The 23,720-nt window shown below is 44.5% G+C and overlaps 1 protein-coding gene across 4 annotated transcripts in view; it reads left to right on the forward strand.

The window, feature by feature from the left end:
• The window catches only part of VSTM2B (V-set and transmembrane domain containing 2B), an 80,204-nt gene extending 62,457 nt beyond the window's left edge, over positions 1 to 17,747 (forward strand). For all 4 annotated transcript variants that reach the window (XM_040329482.1, XM_040329483.1, XM_040329480.1 and 1 more), the window contains one exon: positions 16,862 to 17,747. In XM_040329482.1, the coding sequence (XP_040185416.1) occupies positions 16,862 to 16,950 (89 nt within the window). In that variant the 3' untranslated portion in view covers positions 16,951 to 17,747. The remainder of the gene's footprint in view (positions 1 to 16,861) is intronic.
• Positions 17,748 to 23,720: the final 5,973 nt, after the last annotated feature.

Consider the following 23,720-nt stretch of genomic DNA (forward strand, 5'->3'; position numbering starts at 1 on the left):
GGACTGACATGGGGAAATGACTGATCTTCTGTTCATACATTGTATGAACAGAAGATCAGCATTTCTCTCCCTGACAGGACCGGGAGCTGTGTGTTTACACACACAGCTCCCGGTCCTCGCTCTGTAACGAGCGATCGCGTGTGCCCGGCGGCAATCGCGCCCGCCGGGCACACGCACGGGAGTCGGGGGCGAGTGGCCTGCGCGAGAGTCGACGTATAGCTACGGGCTCTCGCGCAGGGGAGCCGACCTGCCGCCGTATAACTGCGGCTGGTCGGCAAGCAGTTAATGGCTAAGCTATTGGAAATATCTGTCTTGTATTTACATTCGCTGGTCTTCTGCTGATACTCATCCAGATATAAAGGATTACCCAATACAAAGGTCATTCTGATTGGTTGCTTGGCTGAAGCTGGTCATAGACAGACATGCATACCTCCCAACTTTCTGAGATGGGAATGAGGGACACCTATCAGCAAAAGTATGCAGGCATAGGACACACCCCTTGCCACGCCTTCTTAAAGGAGAATTGTACAAAAAAATAAGATTGGTTAAACCCACAAGGGCTTTTTTTACCACTACTATTCCTTCATATTGCCTCTTGGAATTTACAAATGCAGCAATTTAGAAATCAGATGAAAGGTTTAGCGCTGGGAAACACTTTTTGATAGATACAAAGTGAATTTTATATACATCTATATAGATCAGACCAAAATGAGGGACAAATGAGGAGAATGAGGGACAGAGGGACATTGATCCAAATCAGGGACAGTTGGGAGGTATGGACATGTATCCCTGAGAAAGAAGATATCAGTCTATCTTTCAATGACTCGTTACTGCTTATGGAGCTGCCATAACACTCATTGGGTGCTGGCAGAGGTGCATCTCATGGGGCCCCCGGGCAATAGGAGATTATGGGGCCCCCAGACAATAGATTATGGGACCATACAGTATACACACACACAGACAGTATACATACACAGTATACACACAATATACACACACAGTATACACACACAGTATACACACACACTGAAAAGGTACTGGAGGCGGGGCAGCTATAATCTTGGGATTTTTAGGCCAAAAGAATGCAGGGTAAGGGACATTTCAGGGACAGATGTAAAAAAACACAGATTTTTACATACTGTCCCTGGTTTTACTGAGGCTGGCAACCCTGATGGGGCCCCCTAGTGGCATGGGGCCCTCGGGCAGTGCCCAAATGGCCAGTCCGCCCCTGGGTGCCTGTAAGCACTTTACTCCATAGAAGGGCATGGGGTGGAGGCAAGGAGATTTTTCAAGACATTGGAGAATCCTTTGTGATCAGGATCTCTGTCTACCACACCAGTAAATGCCTCATAGTCACAAACAGCATTCAACATTGGGAAGTTTTAGTTTTTGTAGAACTATTTATGGACAACACTACTATTACCCACTGTGCTTTATTATGGGCTCCTGTGTTTTATTCTGAGGCACTTTACTTTATTATAGGGGGTTGTATTTTACAATGGGGTGCAATGATTTATCATAAGGTTTTGTACTTCACTATAAGGTACTGTACTGTATTATAAAGTATTCTACTGTACTATGGGATACAGTTCTTTATTGTAGGATATAGTATTTAACGATGACGTACTGAATTTTATCATAGGGTGTTGTACTCTACTACTGGATTCCATTCTTTATTGTAGGGTTGTGTATGTACTATGTGTATTTTATCATAGGGTATTGTGCTTTAATATTGGATACTGTACTTTATTATAGAGTATTGCACTTTACTATGGGGTACTGTTTTATATTGTAGGGTTTTGTATTTTACTATGGGTTACTGTACTTTATTATAGAGTATTGCACTTTACTATGGGGTACTGTTCTATATTGTAGGGTTTTGTATTTTACTATTGGGTACTGTACTTTATTATAAAGTAATTGTACTTTGCTGTTGGATACAGTGTATTGTACTTTAATGTGGGATGCTGTACATTATTTGAGAATATTGTACTTTACTACAGGGTACTGTTTTTATTGTAGGGTATTGTATTTTACTATGAGGTACTGTACTTTATGAAGAGGTGTTGTGCTTTGATTTTGGATACTGTACTTTATGATAGAGTATTGTACTTTACTATAGGGTAAAGTTTGTTGTTGTAGGGCACTGCACATTATTACGGGATACCATACTTTTTTTTATAGAATATTGTACTTTTTCTTTTGGGGTACTGCGCTTAATTGTAGGGTACTATAAGGTACTGTGATTTATTGTAGGGTAGCGACGCAGTGCCAAATTGTAAAAAGTGCTCCGGTCAGGAGGAGGGTAAAATCTTCCGGGGACTGAAGCGGTGGGACAAGGGGGAATTTTTCTTGGTCAATCATCCTAAATATATCCATTCCCAGCATGCTCTCTTCTTCGGACTGATCTCATCTTTGATTTGGATTCTGCTTTCGTCAGGAGCCTGATTAGCATCGTTTGTGCAGCTGCCCCACGTCATTTAATTGCAGCAAGGCCACCAATGCCCCCGATAATTCCCACCCTCCGCCACCCCTGATTGCATTAAACGCATCGACATAGAGAGCCGCGAAAGCCTGAGATACGGGCCAATCAGAGGACCAGAATATCTCTGATTAGACATTATATGAGAAGCACGCCGCTCTCCCCGCACATGAGGATCATGTTTGGCCACATCTTGAAGGGAATTAACTTCTCAGCATAATACAAACCATACTTCTGCACCCAACCACGACACCTCAACACTGCTTAACCACCTAAGCCCCGGACCATATTGCTGGTCAAAGACCAGAGCACTTTTTGCGATTTGGCACTGCGTCGCTTTAACTGACAATCGTGCGACGTGGCTCCCAAAAAAAATTGGCGTCCTTATTTCCCCACAAATAGAGCTTTCTTTTGGTGGTATTTGATCACCTCTGCGGTTTTTAGTTTTTGCGCTATAAACAAAAATAGAGCGACAATTTTGAAAAAAATGAATATTTTTTACTTTTTACCAAAATAAATATCCCCAAAAATATATATAAAAAAAAAATGTTTCCTCAGTTTAGGCCGATATGTATTCTTCTACATATTTTTTGTAAAAAAAACAAAAAACGCAATAAGCGTTTATTGATTGGTTTGCACAAAAGTTATAGCGTTTACAAAATAGGGGATAGTTTTATGGCATTTTTATTAATATTTTTTTTTTACTAGTAATGGCGGCGATCAGCGATTTTTTTTCGGTACTGCGACATTATGGCGGACACTTCGGACACATTTTTGGGACCATTGGCATTTTTATAGCGATCAGTGCTATAAAAATGCCACTGGCAGAGAAGGAGTTAACACTAGGGGGCGGGGAAGGGGTTAAGTATGTTCCCTGGGTGTGTTCTAACTGTAGGGGGGTGGTCTCACTAGGGGAAATTACTGATCTTCATCATTGGTGTCAGTGGGAGGAATAGTGTCCCATCATTGGTGTCAGTGGGGGGAATAGTGTCCCATCACTGGTATCAGTGGGAGGAATAGTGACCCATCATTGGTGTCAGTGGGAAGAATAGTGTCCCATCATTGGTATCAGTGGGAGGAATAGTGACCCATCATTGGTGTCAGTGGAAGGAATAGTGACCCATCATTGGTGTCAGTGGGAAGAATAGTGTCCCATCATTGGTATCAGTGGGAGGAATAGTGACCCATCATTGGTGTCAGTGGGAGGAATATTGTCCCATCATTGGTATCAGTGGGAGGAATAGTGACCCATCATTGGTGTCAGTGGGAGGAATAGTGACCCATCATTGGTGTCAGTGGAAGGAATAGTGACCCATCATTGGTGTCAGTGGAAGGAATAGTGACCCATCATTGGTATCAGTGGGAGGAATAGTGACCCATCATTGGTATCAGTGGGAGGAATAGTGACCCATCATTGGTGTCAGTGGGAGGAATAGTGACCCATCATTGGTGTCAGTGGGAGGAATATTGTCCCATCATTGGTGTCAGTGGGAAGAATAGTGTCCCATCATTGGTATCAGTGGGAGGAATAGTGACCCATCATTGGTGTCAGTGGAAGGAATAGTGACCCATCATTGGTGTCAGTGGGAAGAATAGTGTCCCATCATTGGTATCAGTGGGAGGAATAGTGACCCATCATTGGTGTCAGTGGAAGGAATAGTGACCCATCATTGGTGTCAGTGGAAGGAATAGTGACCCATCATTGGTATCAGTGGAGGAATAGTGACCCATCATTGGTGTCAGTGGGAGGAATATTGTCCCATCATTGGTGTCAGTGGGAGGAATAGTGACCCATCATTGGTATCAGTGGGAGGAATAGTGACCCATCATTGGTGTCAGTGGGAGGAATAGTGTCCCATCATTGGTGTCAGTGGGAGGAATAGTGTCCCATCATTGGTATCAGTGGGAGGAATAGTGACCCATCATTGGTGTCAGTGGGTGGAATAGTGACCCGTCATTGGTGTCAGTGGGAGGAATAGTGTCCCATCATTGGTATCAGTGGGAGGAATAGTGACCCATCATTGGTGTCAGTGGGAGGAATAGTGACCTATCATTGGTGTCAGTGGGAGGAATAGTGACCCATCATTGGTATCAGTGGGAGGAATAGTGACCCATCATTGGTGTCAGTGGGAGGAATAGTGTCCCATCATTGGTGTCAGTGGGTGGAATAGTGCCCCGTCATTGGTGTCAGTGGGAGGAATAGTGTCCCATCATTGGTATCAGTGGGAGGAATAGTGACCCATCATTGGTATCAGTGGGAGGAATAGTGACCCATCATTGGTGTCAGTGGGAGGAATAGTGACCCATCATTGGTGTCAGTGGGATGAATAGTGTCCCATTATTGGTATCAGTGGGATGAATAGTGTCCCATCATTGGTGTCAGCTGGAGGAATAGTGACCCATCATTGGTGTCAGTGGGAGGAATAGTGTCCCATCATTGGTGTCAGTGGGAGAAATAGTGACCCATCATTGGTGTCAGTGGGAGGAATAGTGACCCATCACTGGTGTCAGTGGGAGGAATAGTGACCCATCATTGGTGTCAGTGGGAGGAATAGTGTCCCATCATTGGTGTCAGTGGGAGGAATAGTGACCCATCATTGGTGTCAGTGGGGGGAATAGTGTCCCATCATTGGTGTCAGTGGGAGGAATAGTGTCCCATCATTGGTGTCAGTGGGAGGAATAGTGTCCCATTATTGGTATCAGTGGGAGGAATAGTGACCCATCATTGGTGTCAGTGGGTGGAATGGTGCCTCATTGTTGAGTGGATAGAATAGTACCCTAAAGGCCAGTACCCTATTGGGAAATGTTCAGGTCTGTGATATTTCTGGATACATTTTTCCTACCTCTTCAATAGCATATTTAGCATCATGACAATCCTGCCATTTACAGTCAGCAGGTAATGAATGGAAAGTACAGGAGCCAAAGCCTAAGAAACAAAAGCGCATTGTTCGGCGGGAACAAGTGTAGGTGGGAAGAGTCTGTTGCTCAATTCTGGATCCATCTGCTCGGGAATTTATATTGTTACGCAGACGGCGTCACTTGTGCTCACCGGGAACGTCGGCCAGATTAACATTAGCGCGGACCTTTATAAAACATTATTAACCCCGGATCAGTTAAAGGGGAACTCCAGGCAGGTGTAAAATTCACACCATGTTAATGCAGTTTTGTATTTGGATAAATATATTTCGATTTTTTTTAAATACAGCTAGCATAAGTAGCTGATTCTATCTTAAGCAGTGCATGCTGTCAAGAGTGAGGCCATCTAGTGGTGGAAAAGCAGTACTGCTTGGAACAGCTGCAAAATAGAAAAAAAAGCAAAAGCTACTTTTTTTATTTTAGCTTTTTGTGGACTATTCATTTTTTTTTTGTATTATTATTATTTTTGTCCGCTCTAAGCTGATCTCTCGCACATAGATAGCTAAAAATAAAATTGAAAGGGTAAACATTCTCTTTTAATATACTGCCGCTAGTCTGGAGAATTATCGCGCCGAGCTGTCAAAAACATATTTCAAAGCCAAGCTGCGATTGTATTCCCCCGTGACAACGTCCCCTAAAATACAGAGCTAATCAAGGCCGGCGTGAAATCCGAGTCTCCCGTATCCGTCAGTGTCACGGCTGCCCTTCTGCTCAAGTGTCCCTTCCGCTCCCAACGCCGAGTTTTGGACGAGTGATGACATTTCTGCCGAAACAATACATCAAGCCGCTGACAGTCAGGTGGCTTCGCGGGGCCCCACGGCTGATAACGAATATATTGTCAAACCTTTGAAAATAATTTATTGCCTCTCCTCTTCTTCCGTGAAAAAAAAATATAAAAAGTCAAACTTTCCCGTCTGATGATGATAATAGTTTTACAAATGGCGAAAATTAAAAATGTCGTCTCTCGAGATCAAAACAAAGAACGGAGGCATCGAGCGTGCCGTTACCAGAGACGGCGTGTGAGGATCGCCTAGATTTTAGCACACTCCCCTCCATGGCTATATATGCGTGCACGCTCCCCTCCATGGCTATATATATGCATGCACACTCCCCTCGATGGCTCTCTCTATATATATATATGCGTGCACGCTCCCCTCCATGGCTATATATATGCATGGACGCTCCCCTCGATGGCTCTCTCTATATATATATATATGCGTGCACGCTCCCCTCCATGGCTATATATATGCATGGACACTCCCCTCCATGGCTATATATATACCTGCACGCTCCCCTCCATGGCTATATATATACCTGCACGCTCCCCTCCATGGCTATATATATACCTGCACACTCCCCTCCATGGCTTTATATGCGTGCACGCTCCCCTCCATGCTATATATATGTGTGCACGCTCCCCTCCATGGCTATATATATACTTGCACGCTCCCCTCCATGGCTATATATATGTGTGCACGCTCACCTCCATGGCTATATATATATACCTGCACGCTCCCCTCCATGGCTATATATATGCGTGCACGCTCCCCTCCATGGCTATATATATACTTGCACGCTCCCCTCCATGGCTATATATATGTGTGCACGCTCACCTCCATGGCTATATATATATACCTGCACGCTCCCCTCCATGGCTATATATATGCGTGCACGCTCCCCTCCATGGCTATATATATACTTGCACGCTCCCCTCCATGGCTATATATATGTGTGCACGCTCACCTCCATGGCTATATATATATACCTGCACACTCCCCTCCATGGATATATATATGCGCGCACGCTCCCTTCCATGGCTATATATGCGTGCACGCTCCCCTCTGTGACTATACAAATGTGTGCGCACTCCCCTCTATGAATATTTATGCGTGCACACTCCCCTCTATAAAATATTTATGCGTGCACACTCCCCTCTATGACTATACAAATGTGTGCACGGTTCCCTCCATGACTATATATACAGCATATGCGTGCACGCTCCTGTCTATGGCTATACAAATGTCTGCACACTCCCCTCCATGGCTATATATATATATATATATATGCGCGCACGCTCCCTTCCATGGCTATATATGCGTGCACGCTCCCCTCTATGACTATACAAATGTGTGCGCACTCCCCTCTATGAATATTTATGCATGCACGCTCCCCTCCATGACTGTACAAATGTGTGCACGCTCCCCTCCATGACTATATATTTCCATGTTCCCTCCATGACTGTACAAATGTGTGCATGCTCCCCTTCATGACTGTACAAATGTGTGCATGCTCCCCTTCATGACTGTACAAATGTATGCGCGCTCCCCTCCATAACAATATATATGCATGCACGCTCCCTCCATGACTGTACAAATGTCATGTGTGCATGTTTCCCTCCATGACTATATATACAGTATATGCGTGCACGCTCTTGTCCATGGCTATACAAATACATGCACACACAAATCCCTCCATGACTGTACAAATGTGTGCACGCTCTTACTATATATATATGCGTGCACGCTCCCTCCATGACTGTACAAATGTGTGCACTATACAGTATATATATATATATATATATATATATATATATATATATATATATGCATGCATGCTTCTCTGCATGACTGTGCAAATGCGTGCACGCTCCTGTCCATGGATATACAAATGCGTGCACGCTCCCGTCCATGGATATACAAATGCGTGCACGCTCCTGTCCATGGATATACAAATGCGTGCACGCTCCCGTCCATGGATATACAAATGCGTGCACGCTCCCGTCCATGGATATACAAATGCGTGCACGCTCCTGTCCATGGATATACAAATGTGTGCACGCTCCCGTCCATGGATATACAAATGCTCATTGGTCACATGACAGTTCTAATCATGGAGGGGAGCATGGATGCATTTGTATTGTCAAGGAGGAAAGCTTGCATGCATTGGTATAGTCATAGGGGGAGCGTGCACTCTTATGTATAGTCATCAAGTGGAGCATGCACACATTTGTACAGTCACAGGGGGGGGGGGAGAATGCACGCATTTGTGTAGTCATGGAGTGGGCACGCTCCCCTCTATGACTAGCATGGTCACGTGACCAATGAGCTCTTGCCATTACAAGCTTTTTGGGGGATGCTCATGCCGGGGCATTGTGTATCACGGGGTACGGTGTGCAGACCGCTACACGCGCAGCACAGGGCGTGACGGGTCCGAAAGGGTGATGGAGATACAGTATTTGGAATCTTGTCTCCTTTGGGCTAGATTCAGGTAGGGGCGCGCAATCTAACGGCGGCGCAGCGTATCGTATTTACGCTAGGCCGCCGCAACTTACAGGAGTAAGTGCAGTATTCACAAAGCACTTGCTCCGTAAGTTGCGGCGGCGTAGCGTAAATAGGGCCTGGCGTAAGCTCGCGTAATTCAAATGTGTAAGGGGGGGCGTGTTTTATGTTAATGTGTGTTGACCTGACGTGATTGACGTTTTGTACGAACGGCGCATGCGCCTACCGTCTACATATCCCAGTGTGCATTGCTCCAAATGACGTCGCAAGGACGTCATTGGTTTTCGACTTGAACGTAAATTACGTCCAGCCCTATTCGCAAACGACGTAAAAAAAAATCTAAAATCGTAGTGGGAACGACGTCCATACTTAACATTGCGTGCGCCTCATAGAAGCCAGCACAATGTTACGCCGAAAAAGCCTTACGCAAACGACGTAAAAAACTACCGCCGGGCGCATGTACGTTTGTGAATCGGCGTATCTAGGTAATTTGCATACTCTCCGCCGAAAACGATGGGAGCGCCACCTAGCGGCAAGCGTGAGAATGCACCCTAAGATACGACGGCGTAAGAGACTTACGCCAGTCGGATCTTAGGCTAATGCCGGCGTATCTAGCTTTCTGAATACAGAAAGTAGATACGCCGGGAGCTGCGGTAGCTCAACGCGATTGGCACTGCGCTGATAAGCCATTCACCTCTGCAGCTAGAGGTTCGGATCCCGGTCTCGGCTACATGTGAATTGAGTTTGGTGGTCTCAGCCTGGCTCCCGGTGGGTGTGCTATGCGAGGTAAGCCTGCGCTTAGTATGCCCACCTCCCTCCCACAAAAACCACCACACTTACACACGCACTCGAAATTAGATTAACATGCACGCACTTTGACCACGGGTCTCTAAATAGAGAGGCAAAGGACTAACGGGGCTGGTTGAGCGGGCTAGATCCTCTCACTCCCTTATAGGGAGTCCCTCTGCCCCGTTGGGCTTCAAAGCGGAGCAGGTAGGGCGGGTTGTGTGGGAGGACCCCCTCACACACCCGCCATTGCCACCCGGGGCATGGAGAAAGGTGGCAGATTGCCTCTGGGGGAGGCCTGCCTACTCCTAAGTCCGGCTCCTCTCTCGAGTACACGCACAAAATACACTTAAAAAAAAAAAAGAAAGTAGATACGCCGGCGCAGCTTTGAATTTACACGGCGTATCTATGGATACGCCGGCGTAATTCTTTGCTGAATCTAGCCCGTTGTATTTTTCATGAAAAGGGGAACTTGCCCTTTAAATAGAGAACATGCTTTTCAATACAAGTGATTGATTCTACTTTGAAACAGAACGTCTTTTTCTTTTATGATCGGAGTGTCATCATCATGGGGGGGGGGGGGGAATCAAAGCATCGCTCTAATAATTCCCTCTTTCTATAATAAATAAATAAAAAATGACTGAGGACGTGTTCACTGTAATGAGGCCTTTACAGCCTGTGGATCCTACAAATGATACATATATATCTACTTCATAAAAAATAAATGTATACATTGTAATAGCCGAATGGGAGCCCCTACATACCGCATGTCTAATACATTTCTACACATATAAGGTTCTGTCCAATCAAGCGTGACAGCCGCAGTAATTCACTTTATTGCAGCTTTATAGAGGGAGCAAGAGCGCCATCTGGAGGGATTTGTTTTTTTTCATTATTCTTTACCTTATTACATTTATTAGATTTAGCCGTTTATTGGTCTGCTTGTTACATATGGCGCAGAATGAGCGGACGGATCTTTTTGCAGCCAAATTACTGATTTAGCTCGTTAGCAAAAATTTTGACAAAGCAGAAGTTCAATTTCGCTCAAAGGTGAAAAATAACCTCTACAGGCTTTTATTTATTTAGAGGGTGTGTTTGGTACAAGAACAGGTCCAGGATCGCTAAAGGAGCTTCCATAACCCTCCTGACATTTAATCGCTTCCAGTCCGGGACAATTCGACATTCCTCTCCTACATGTAAAAAAAAACATCTTTTTTTGCTAGAAAACTACTTAGAACCCCCAAACATTATATATTTTTTAACCACTTAAGCCCCGGACCAATATGCAGGTAAAGGACCTGGCCCCTTTTTGCCATTCGGCACTGCGTCGCTTTTACTGACAATTGCGCGGTCGTGCGACGTGGCTCCAAAACAAAATTGGCGCCCTTTTTTCCCCACAAATAGAGCTTTCTTTTGGTGGTATTTGATCACCTCTGCGGTTTTTATTTTTTGCGCTATAAACAAAAATAGAGCGACAATTTTGAAAAAAAAAAAACATTATTTTTTACTTTTTGCTATAATAAATATCCCCAAAAAAGATATAAAAATGTTTTTTTCTTTTTACTCAGTTTAGGCCGATGCATATTCTTTTACCTATTCTAAATAAAGCATATTTGGAATTTTCGTCGGCTTTGGGTGTTGCCAAAAGAACCTGCCCACATTCCACCCCTGAAGAGCAAAGCCACTCTGCATGATGGTCTTTGACTGTGGGTGTTGCCAGAAGTACCTGCCCACATTCCACCCCTGAAGAGCAAAGCCACTCTGCATGATGGTCTTTGACTGTGGGTGTTGTCAGAAGTACCTGCCCACATTCCACCCCTGAAGAGCAAAGCCACTCTGCATAATGGTCTTTGACTGTGGGTGTTGTCAGAAGTACCTGCCCACATTCTAGCAATGAAGAGCAAAGCCACTCTGCATGATGGTCTTTGACTGTGTGTGTTGCCAGAAGTACCTGCCCACGTTCCACCCCTGAAGAGCAAAGCCACTCTGCATGATGGTCTTTGACTGTGGGTGTTGTCAGAAGTACCTGCCCACGTTCCACCCCTGAAGAACAAAGCCACTCTGCATGATGGTCTTTGACTGTGGGTGTTGTCAGAAGTACCTGTCCACGTTCCACCCCTGAAGAGCAAAGCCCCTCTGCATGATGTTCTTTGTGGGTGTTGTTAAAAGAACCTGTCCACGTTCCACCCCTGAAGAGCAAAGCCACTCTGCATGATGGTCTTTGACTGTGGGTGTTGTCAGAAGTACCTGTCCACGTTCCACCAATGAAGAGCAAAGCCCCTCTGCATGATGTTCTTTGTGGGTGTTGCCAAAGGTACCTGCCCACATTCCACCCCTGAAGAGCAAAGCCCCTTTGTATTATGGTCTTTGACCATAGGTGATGCTATAGGTCCCCACACAAATTCCTCTTCTAAAGATCGAAGCCTGTACAAATGCTGGTCTTTGACTGTAGGCAGGGCTAGATGTACCATCCACACTCCACCCCTGAAGAGTGATGTAGCTCTGCATACCAATCTGTGACTGTGGGTGCTGCTAGAGGTAACGCCCCACATTCCACCCCTGAAGAGTGATGTATCTCTGCGAATGGCTACTGCAGCATACCATGGGTACTGCTAGAGGTACCCTTCTACATTTCATTCCAGAAGATGCCAGACGTTGTAAGACAATCGATTAAGGTGAGTAATACTGAGTGTTCCCAAATAGGATTGACTGAGTGTAATTAAAAATACATTGCCAGGTATGTGTCAAAACTGCTGCCAATCGCAAAACAGTAACTTGGCGTTGTCAGCCTGATACAGGAAGTGATGTTACTGGCGGGATCTCCCTGTAAGAAACTTTGCAAAAGATTAACAAAAAGAGATTGGCTTAAAGGGTCACTAAAGGACATTTTTATTTTTTAGCTAAATAGCTTCCTTTACCTTACTGCAGTCCTGGTTTAATGTCCTCATTGTTCGTTTTTGCTTTGATTTTGCTGTAATTCTCTGTTCTGAACAGTCTGTTTCCTGATGAAAAAAGTCATGGGAGCTTTCTCTCTGTGGTCACTAATCAAGGAGGTGTGATTACTGTTAGGTAGATTCACATACCTGGCTGCAACTTTAAGGCGGCGTAGCTTAAGGCATTTAAGCTACGCCGCCGTAAGTTAGCGAGGCAAGTACATGATTCACAATGTACTTGCCTGCTAAGTTACGGTGGCGTAGCCTAAATCGGGCGGGCGTAAGGGCGCCTAATTCAAATTTAGCTAAGGGGGCATGTTTTATGTTAATGGAGCTTGACCCGACGTTTTTGACGTTTTTTTTAACTGCGCATGCGCCGGGCGCCTACATTTCCCAGTGTGCATTGCGGCTAAGTACGCGGCACGGGCCTATTGATTTTGACGTGGACGTAAACAACGTAAATCCCTATTCACGGACGACTTACGCAAACAACGTAAAAATTTTGAATTTCGACGCGGGAACGGCGGCCATACTTTAACATTGGCTACACCACCTAGGGCCCAGCTTTAACTTTAGGCGGCCTATCTATTACGTAAACGGCGTAAATGTACTGCGGCGGCCGGGCGTACGTTCGTGAATAGGCGTATCTAGTGATTTGCATATTCTACGCCGACCGTAATGGAAGCGCCACCTAGCGGCCAGCAGAAATATTGCAACCTAAGATAGGATGGCGCAAGCCGTCGTATCTTAGATATGTTTAAGCGTATCTCTGTTTGAGAATACACTTAAACATAGGTCGGCGCAGATTCTGAGTTAGGTCGGCGTATCTACTGATACGCCGGCCTAACTCTCTCTGAATCTAGCTATGTGTGTCTAAAACCCCACAGCACCAATCAGTTTCGTTTTCCAAATCATCACTGCCCTGTATTGGCTCTGTTCATCACAGAAGCATGAAACGTCATGGAAAAACGAAACTGAAACTGTAGGTACATTATATGATTGATTTTTTTTCTATTTTTAATCATTTTTTAAAGGAATCAGTTAACTATTATGTCTCTATACCCTGTAAATAGTCATTTCAGCAAAAAAAATGTTTTCCTTTACAACTCCTATACAGTGAGGTATGATTTTATATGAGAACATAGTAAAAAAAATGATTTTGGCTTTAGATACACTTTATGTTATCATTTTTGCCATGACTACCCTCCAGATAATAGATGATGGCTGACGCATTTCACAAGGCCGGCATTCATTAGTTCCCATCAGCATCTTGCAGCTACCAATGACAGGGCCTCTTCGCCTTCTACCCATTTCCCAGCCGCTCTCTCCAGGGCCCCGCGCTCGCAGGCGTCTGATCAGGCCTTATTTGCAATTCTACAGCTAAGCAAATAGCGGTGGGAATGGTGACATGTTTACTTCTCATTACGAGGCTCAGCTCGGTGATTTTACCGTGCGGTGTGTGCAGCTTTCTATAAGGGAACATGTGCAAAAGAGTAATTGAATGTAATGTGTGGTTTCAAGCCAGTACACATGACCTGCCTGAGCGCACAAATTGAAATTACATCTGCAGACACAATATGTGGCAACTGCTATGACTAATGTATAGGAAGCCAAATGCTGCCACAGGTATCAGTTATGTGCTCACAGCCCCGTCATTTACCTTTATTCTGCAGAAAAATTGGATCCAGGCGTTGCGGGAATCAAAGCGTATTTTTCGCTGATTTATTATAGTGTTTGGTGGAATATAGGAATGCGCTGTCCGTGATACATATAATAACAATATGTGTTTTTTTTTTTTGTTTTTTTTTTATGTAAAGAGAATGTGTAAGGTTTTGTATATATTTATTATGTTCAAAGCCACCGAAAATTGCAAATATGTTTTATTTTTTGTTCAGTTGGGCAAATAGGAATTACTGCAGGTGAAGGTTTGGTATTTACCATTTCTAGCCACTAGGTGGTATTATATGCTTCCTTTCACAATTTGACAAGGCCCAAAATGATAGTAGACCTTTCAGTAACATTACAATAGGTGGATTCAGAAAGACTTGGCGTATCAGTAGATACGCCAGCCTAAGTCTGAATCTGCGCCGATGCAAATTTAAGCGTATTCTGGTAGCCAGATACGCTTAAATTAGGCTCAGATACGAGCGACGTAAGTGTCTTACACCGTCGTATCTTAACGTGTAATTTTTAGGCTGGCCGCTAGGTGGCGCTTCCATTGCGATCGGCGTAGAATATGTAAATCACTAGATACGCCGATTCACAAACGTACGCCCGGCCGACGCAGTACAGATACGCCGTTTACGTAAGGCATTTTCAGGCGTATAGTTATTCCATCAAATAGTTGGACTAGTAATGTTAAGTATGGCCGTTGTTCCCGCGTCGAAATTTGAAAATTTTACGTCATTTGCGTAAGTCGTCCGTGAATAGGGCTGGACGTAACGCTAACTTACGGCAGCGTAGTGTAAACACAATACGCTACGCCGCCGCAACGTTAAGGCGGTCTTTCTGAATCCACCTACAAGTCTAAATGAATAAAGTTCTGATATCAGAGGCGTAACTAGATCCTTCAGGGCCCTGATGTAAGAAGCAATGGTGCCCCCCCCCCCCCCTACCTGACCTACAGGGCCCTTTCCATTGGTCCTGGGGATCCTGGCTTTTAGATCTTTCAGGGATCTGCTGTAAGAAGCCATGAAGCCCCCCCCGCCTGACCTCCAAGGCCCCTTTCCATTGGTCCTGGGATCTTTCCTCTGGTCCCAGGGTGCTTCCCACTGATCCCAGGGCCCTTTATCCTTTATTATTCAGTATGTTGTATACATAGAGGATCCATTATATAATTGTATACATAGAGGATCAATTATAGAATACATTGTATACTTACATGATCCATTGTATAATACATTGTAGAGAAAGGGATATCACCGCTCCAGGCAGGTCAAACAAAGGTAAAAACCTCTCCTCCAGATTGGAAGCCCCAGGTGCATATAACAATGCAAAGAAATTTTAGTCATAGCTATGACTAAGCACTGTTTGTTAGTGTGAAACGCGTCAGTTTTCTGTCCGTTCTGATCTGCTGTGACATGTATTTTTGAATCAATTTTTTGAATAAAGGCAAAAACTTTTTTTGGAGTGCGGCTGTCCAGAATTTCTCCCCATTTGCACAGAATACATTGTATACATACAGGATCCATTATATAATACATTGTATACATACAGGATACATTATATAATACATTGTATACATACAGGATCCATTATATAATACATTGTATACATACAGGATCCCTGATATACATTGTATACATACAGGATCCATTATATAATACATTGTATACATACAGGATCCCTGATATACATTGTATACATACAGGATCCATTATATAATACACGGTATGCATACAGGATCCCTGATATACATTTAGCCAGATTCAGGTAGAGTTACGCCGGCGTATCAGTAGATACGCCGTCGTAACTCTGAATCTGCGCCGTCGTATATTTAAGTGTATTCTCAAATTGAGATACACTTAAATCTAGCTAAGATACGACCGCCGGCGCCGTCGTATCTTAGCTGTCTATTTACGCCGGCCGCTAGGGGCGTGTACGCTGATTTACGCCTAGAATGAGTAAATCAGCGAGATACGCCTATTCACGAACGTACGCTTGCCCGTCGCAGTAAAGATACACCGTTTACGTAAGGCGTATTCCACCATAAAGATGGCGCAGCCAATGTTAAGTATGGACGTCGGAACCGCGTTGAATTTTGAAATTTTTACGTCGTTTGCGTAAGTCGTCCGTGAATGGGGCTGGGCGTAATTTACGTTCACGTCGAAACCAATAAGTCTTTGCGGCGTAATTTGGAGCATGCGCACTGGGACACGTCCACGGATGGCGCATGCGCCGTTCGATCAAAACGTCAATCACGTCGGGTCACGATTCATTAGCATAAAACACGCCCACCTCTTCACAATTTGAATTAGGCGCGCTTAGGCCGGCACATTTACGCTACGCCGCCGTAACTTAGGATGCAAGTGTGAATACAGCACTTGCCTCTCTGACTTACGGCGGCGTAGCGTATATGAGATGCGCTACGCCTGCCTAACGTTAAGCAGGTCTACGTGAATCTGGCTATGTAGTTTTAGTAAATCAACCCTCATATGACTGGTGTGGCAGTGATCAAGGATACAGACTGGTGACAGTATTTTATTTTTTATTTTTGATAATTTTTTTATTATTTTTTTGATAATTAAAAAAAAAAAATCAGGAGAAAATCTATTACAATTTACCACCGAATTAAAACCCAATTTTTCCTGAAAAAAATTAATAAATATAATTCACCTGGATACACAACGTAGTTGCAATCATATGTACAGTTTTACTAACACATGTCAGGTTTGTTTTGACCCTGGTCATGAAGGGGTTAATTTGCCGCTTTTTTTTTATAACGCCATTTTTCTGTTCTCTTGCAGGCACAGGATCCAGCGTGACCAGCGACCCCATACTTTACATGCTGCTGTTGATATTTCATCAGCTTGTGTTTTTGCTGTTTAACCACTGATGGACCATTTTGTGAGTCATTCCTCTCAACCAACCAAACAGCCCACAGAGAACTTATCCAAAACCTCCCCTTTCTCCCTTTCCCCCCTTCTTCTTCTTCTTTACGAAAGCTGCAAATTTACGAGAAAAAAAAAAAAAAGGACAGGAAAAAGACTGAAAGAAGCATGGCAAAACTCTTCACAATGAATATTAAATACAAAAAAATAAAAAATTACAAAAAATAACAAAAAAACATGTATTTTTGGAGAACCTACACGAAAGTAAAAAATGGAAACCACCCAAGTATTGCATCTAGTTTAAAAAACAAAAAGAAAAAAAAAGAGGAATTTAAAAATCATACACACAAAAAGTCTGGTTGACGCCTTGCTGCGCGCATTTATCAACGGAATAAAAAAAAAGAAAAACAGTAATCATCAGGCATTTCCTTCCCAAGATGGCGATCGTTGTTCTTTTTGCACGAACTTTTGAGCAATTATTTTTATGACAATCTGTAAATTTATTGCGTTTAGAAACCTTCTCATGAAAAAAAAATAATATTTTTAAGTAGGGTGTGTGTTTGGGTTAATTTTTTTTTTTTCTGTTTTTTTTTTTTATTAAATTATTTCATGTCCGTACATTTTTTTTTTTTTTTCATTTTCTTTCTTCGAAGGCAGATCAGACTCGTCATTACTCACCGTCGATAATATTTATTTTTAAATAAAGGTTGGAATCAAGGTAAGACAAACTTGTTTATAACAAAACAAAAACCTGTATTGTATAATGCTGAATAACAGTTGAATAAAAAGAGTTTTGAAATAAGATTAGCAAGATTTCATTTTCCAAATCCGAGTTTAATGAGCCCGATAAATATTTGCGGGGGCGTCTTTGATCAGTTCTGCGTTCGCAGGAGTGAGAGGATAATATTTCGGAGCTGTGGGAAAATTTGAGAGAATTCAATTCACGTGTAAACAAGATAATGAAAGCGACAAACAAAAGATCCAAAAGTCCAAAATCTTAATAATATCAGTTCACAACAGGATAACAGATAACAGAAAACACATTTGTGATTATATATGGGCTCATTCACATGGGCAGCTGGGGGGGGGGGGCAGTAAAAATAGGTAGTAGACATGTGCAGAACAGAATTTTTTTTTTTAGTTGCGGATAGATTCGTTATGTTACTAATTGTGGGCTAGATTCAGGTACATTATCGTATCTATCGGCGGGCGTAGCGTATCTCAGATACACTACGCCGCCGTAACTTAGGGCGCAAGTTCCGTATTCAGAAAGAACTTGCGCCCTAAGTTACGGCGACGTAGTGTAAATGTGTCGGCGTAAGCCCGCCTAATTCAAATTTGGCTGGTATTGGTCGTGTTTTATGTTAAACGATCATGATCCCACGTAATTGACGCTGTTTTCAAACGGCGCATGCGTCATCCGTGGACGTATCCCAGTGGGCATGCTCGAAATCACGTCGCAAATAGTCAATGCTTTCGACTTACGCAAAGCCCTATTCGCGAACGTTTTACGCAAACGACGTAAACGACGGAATATTCGACGCTGTCCCGACGTCAATACTTAACATTGCGTACGCCTCATATAGCAGGGGTAACTTTAGGCCGGCCCGACGCCTTACACAAACGACGCATATAGATACACCGGGCGCAACTACGTTTGTGAATCGGCGTATCTACCTAATTTGCGTATTCTACGCGTAAATCTACGGAAGCGCCACCTAGCGGCCAGTGTAAATATGCAACTAAGATACGACGGCGTAAGAGACTTACGTCGGTCGTATCTTAGCTAAATTCCGGCGTATCTTGCTTTCTGAATACAGAAAAAAGATACGCCGGCGTAACTTCTTTCTGAATCTAGTCCATAGTTTTTCTGATTAGTTTCTGAATTGCTTTAGTTTCGTTTTGTTTATAAATTTTCTAACGAGTTCCAAATTTTCAGAACGTTTTGAATTTGGATCGGTCGAAAAATGATCGACCGATACAATTCTGTGAGAAGAATAGCTGGTTGTTAAGGAGCAGGTCGGGAAGCCGGACCGCCGTGTCCTTAACAACCCATTGCTCGTCAGCTGTCAGCGGGCTTCCCTGCTGACAGATGAATGTAAATAAAAGAATGCCGGCAATAGAAAATTCTGGAAAAAAAATGCGTGCCCCCCCCCAATCCATACTTTGTAAGGATTTTAAGGGGCAAACTGGGGTCTGGTATGGTTCAGGAGTAAGGGGGGGGGGGTGGAGTTGCATGCTCAGATAAATGTAATTTGCTGCATTGCTCCATTTTCCCTTTAATGGAGCAGCATTTCGGTGGCAAGGGGCAGCGGAAAGGACAAGTGCCAAACATGGTGACAGGAGATGGTGTGCTTGGTGGTCCTAATTAGACTCTGTTTCAGCAATCTTCTGAAAGTCCTCTACAGCTGGTTTTATTTTGACTTTCATGGTGAAGATCCTTCCACCCGTCCTACCCTGATCACCGAGAAAGACCAGGGTGGGCATTAAGGCCCTTGCAAAAGTATATTAGCAGATTGGTGGATTGACATCACAAACTTCATACAACCCCTTCTACATAAGTGGGACAAGGCCAACTTGCATCCCCCTCCCCTCCTACATGAGCATGGGCAAGGTTCTTTAGTACTGAAGGCCAACGTCAGCCCCCTTCCCCTCCTACATATGTATCTTTAGCACCCAAGGCCAAAGTGCACCCCACTCCTACATGATTTGGACTAGATCCTTTAGCACCCAAGGCCAATGTGTACCCCCCTTCCCTTCTACATGAGTGGGGACAAGGTAATCAGAACCCAAGGCCAAAGCTTGCCATCCTCCCCACCTACATGAGTGGGGACAAGGTCATTTCGCACCCAAGATCAAAGTGTGCCCCATCTTACATGAGCAGGGACAGGGTTCTTTAGCACCCAAGAACCTAGTGTGCCCCCCTTCCTGCCTACATGAGTGAAACAAGGTCCTTCAGCACCTAAGGCCAAAGTGTGTCCCCCTCTCTATCTACATGAGTGGGGACAAGGTCCTTTAGCACCCAAGACCAAAGTGTGCCTCCTCCCTATCCTCCATGAGCGGAGATGGGTTTTTAGCACCCAAGGACAAAGTGTGCCCCCTCCCTTCCTACGTGAGTGAAGACAAGGTCCTTTAGCATCCAAGACCCAAGTGTCCCACCTCCCCTCCTACATGAGGGGGGGAAATGTTCCCCCTTTCCCTTCCTACATGAGTGGGACAAGGTCCTTTACCACTCAAGGCCAAAGTGCACCCCGCCCCCTCCCCTCCTGCATGGGCGAGGACAAGGTCCTCAGAACCCAAGGCCAAAGTGCTTCCCCCTCCTACATGATTTAGACTAGGTCCTTTAGCACCAAGGCCAAAGTGTACCCCCCTTCCCTTCTACATGAGTGGGGACAAGGTCCTCAGAACACAAGGCCAAAGCTTTCCCCTCTCCCCACCTACATGAGTGGGGACAAGGTCCTTTAGCACCTAAGGCCAAAGTGTGTCCCCCTCCCTACATGAGTGGGGACAAGGTGCTTAAGCACCCAAGACCAAAGTGCCCCCCCCCCCCAACCTACATGAATGGGGACAAGGTCCTTTTGCTCCCAAGACCAAAGCATGCCTCCTCCCTATCCTCCATGAGCAGAGACAAAGTGTGCCCCCTCCCTTCCTTCATGAGTGTAGACAAGGTCCTTTAGCATCCAAGACCAAAGTGTACAACCTCCCCTCCTACATGGGGGGGGGGGAATGTTCTTTACATCTCAAGGTCAAAATGTACCCCTCCTCCTTCCTACATGAGTGGGACAAGGTCCTCAGAACCCAAGGCCAAAGCTTGCCCCCCTCCCCAGTCCCCACCTACATGAGTGGGACAAGGTCCTCAGAACCCAAGGCCAAAGTTTTCCCCCCTCCCCACCTACATGAGTGGGACAAGGTCCTTTATCACCCAAGACAAAAGTTTGCCCACATCCTACATTAGCAGGGACAGGGTTTTTAGCACACAAGAACCTAATGTGCCCCCCTTCCTTCCTACATGAGTGGGACAAGGTCCTTTAGCACCTAAGGCCAACGTGTGTCCCCCTCTCCACCCACATGAGTAGGGACAAGGTCCTTTAGCACCCAAGACCAAAGTGTGCCTCCTCCCTATCCTCCATGAGCGAAAATGTGTTTTTAGCACCCAAGGACAAAGTGTGCCCCCTCCCTTCCTACATGAGTGGAGACAAGGTCCTTTAGCATCCAAGACCAAAGTGTCCTACCTCCCCTCCTACATGAGAGGGGAAAGGGTTCTTTACCATTCAAGGTCAAAATGCACCCCCCTTTCTTCCTACATGAGTTGGACAAGGTCCTTTACCACTCAAGACCAAAAATGCACCCACCCCTCCTACATGAGTGGGGGAAAAGGTCTTTTAGCATTCAAGTTAAAGTGCACCCCCCATCCCCACCTTAACTACAAACTACTGCAGTAATATAAGTTGCAGGTTCTTCCCTTCAGCCTAGCCCTGTTTCTATCCAAAACCGAAGAAAATAAATAAAAGTTTCAGCTTTAGATTGGCTATAAGTTTCTAAAAGTAGAATCAGCGTGAGTCCCATACGCAAGCCTTTCAATATGGCAGCCAATCATCTTGCACAGTGCACGGCTCAGCTCTAAGAGACCCGGCACAGCAAAGCACAGCAGGTTCGACAGCATGTATTTTTAGACAGCAATACCTGAGAATTTAGAAAACACAGACATTCCATTCAGTGTAAGTGAATTACAATCTACCAGGAGGAACACAGCAGGCGGCAAAAATTAGCGGAAAGAGAGAAGAAGAAAGTGTGCCGATGTAATTGAGGAGACATTTAAGAGTATCTGAAACAAGAGCGCAAAGTTCTGATGCGAAAACAAGGTTATCCAGGTCACGGATTCACTGCTACCTACAGATGACAAAGAATACCAAACTTCCATTTCTTTCATTTAGTTTAACATTTCTACACTTTTTTAAAGTGATGTTCTATATGAGGTCACCAGCATAAAAATTCTTGTTTTATATATATTTTCCCTTTCTTGGCTCCTTGCTCTTTCGCTCCTTCTGCCGCGTACACACCATCACTTTATGTGATGAAAAAAAATGACGTTTTTAAAAACGTCACTTTAAATGACCGTGTGTGGGGGAAAACGTCGTTTTATGTCTTCTAAAAAACGACCAAAAAAAATTGAAGCATGCTTCAATTTTATGTGTCGTTTTTCAAAACGTCAACTTTTACTTCACAGAAATTGACCGTGTGTAGCAAAAAACGTCGTTCAAAACGACGTTTTTTCACCCGCGCATGCCCAGAAGCTACTTATGAAGCAAGCTTCAATGGAAAAAGTGGTGAGAACGTAACCTCGCTTTGCTAGAACATTGTGAGAAAAACGATGGTGTGTAGGCAACTTCGTCTTTGAAAATTGAAGTTTCAAAAACGTCATTTTTTACTTCACAGAAAATGTTTTTTTTTTTCATCACATAAAGTGATGGTGTGTACGGGGCATTAGAAATTTTATGGGAAAATCCAGATCTGCATTCTTGTCCTGAATAGATGAAAATATCAAAGCCTGTGCATTAGCATGGTAGCCAGGCAACTGGCATTTTCAGAAGGATAGTAGCCCACATACCTCTATCAGTACATGGTTCTCCTAGGGATATAGGGCCTGATCCACAAAAACCCGGCGTAACTTAATTTTTCCCGTTTAAGCTACACCGCCGCAAAATCTCTACCTAAGTGCCCGATCCACAAAGCACTTACCTAGAAATTTTGAGCGGTGTAACTTAAATCTGTCCGGCGCAAGGCGTTCCTAATCTAATGGGGCGAGTCCCATTTAAATTAGGCCCGCTCCCGCGCCAGACGTACTGCGCATGCTCCCGACGCGATTTTCCCGACGTGCATTGCGCGAAATTACGTTACGCCGAGTTTTGTGAATCGCGCCGGGGAAAAAAAGAGATGCTGCGGGAAAAAAAAAAAAAATAATTGACAGCGTCGCGGGAAAGAAGGGTCTACTTTTACAAGGTGTACTAACTTTACACTTTGTAAAAGCAGCCCTAATTTTGCGACAGCAAACTAATACTTACGGAGAAAAAACGAAGCGTAAAAGCTTCGTGGATCTCCGTAAATGCTAATTTGCATACCCGACGCTGGATTTCGACGAGAAATGCCCCCAGCGGCGGCTGCGGTACTGCATCCTAAGATCCGACAGTGTAAGTCCCTTACACATGTCGGATCTTCTGTCTATCTATGAGAAACTGATTCTGTGGATCAGTTCCATAGATAGAAACAGGGATACGACGGCGTATCAGTAGATACGCCGGCGTATCCCTTTTGTGGATCAGGCCCATACTGTATAAACTTGAGTATAAGCCGACCCAAATATAAGCCGAGGCACCTAATTTTACCACAAAAAACTGGGGAAACTTATTGACTCAAGTATAAGCCTAGGGTGCCCATCTGCATGCCTCACTGTGCCTCACTTTGCCTCACTGTGTCCATGTGAATGCCTCACTGTGTCCATGCCTCACTGTGTCCATGCCTCACTGTGCCCATGCCTCACTGTGCCCATGCCTCACTGTGCCCATGCCTCACTGTGCCTATGCCTCGGGTCCAGGGGACCTACAGCTGGCCAGTAGCGGGTCCCCAAAGTTACCGGAGAAATGACCGTTTAACATGGGAGTCTATGGAAGGATGCCCGAATTTGAAAAATCGGTGCTCCCCGGCCGTAGGTCCCCCGGATAAAAAACTTTGCACACTTGTAGAGGAAGAGTAGGGCTATATGTGTGCCAAGCTTGGG

Source organism: Rana temporaria, chromosome 11, assembly GCF_905171775.1.
Source record: "Rana temporaria chromosome 11, aRanTem1.1, whole genome shotgun sequence".
Taxonomy (NCBI): Eukaryota; Metazoa; Chordata; class Amphibia; order Anura; family Ranidae; genus Rana; species Rana temporaria.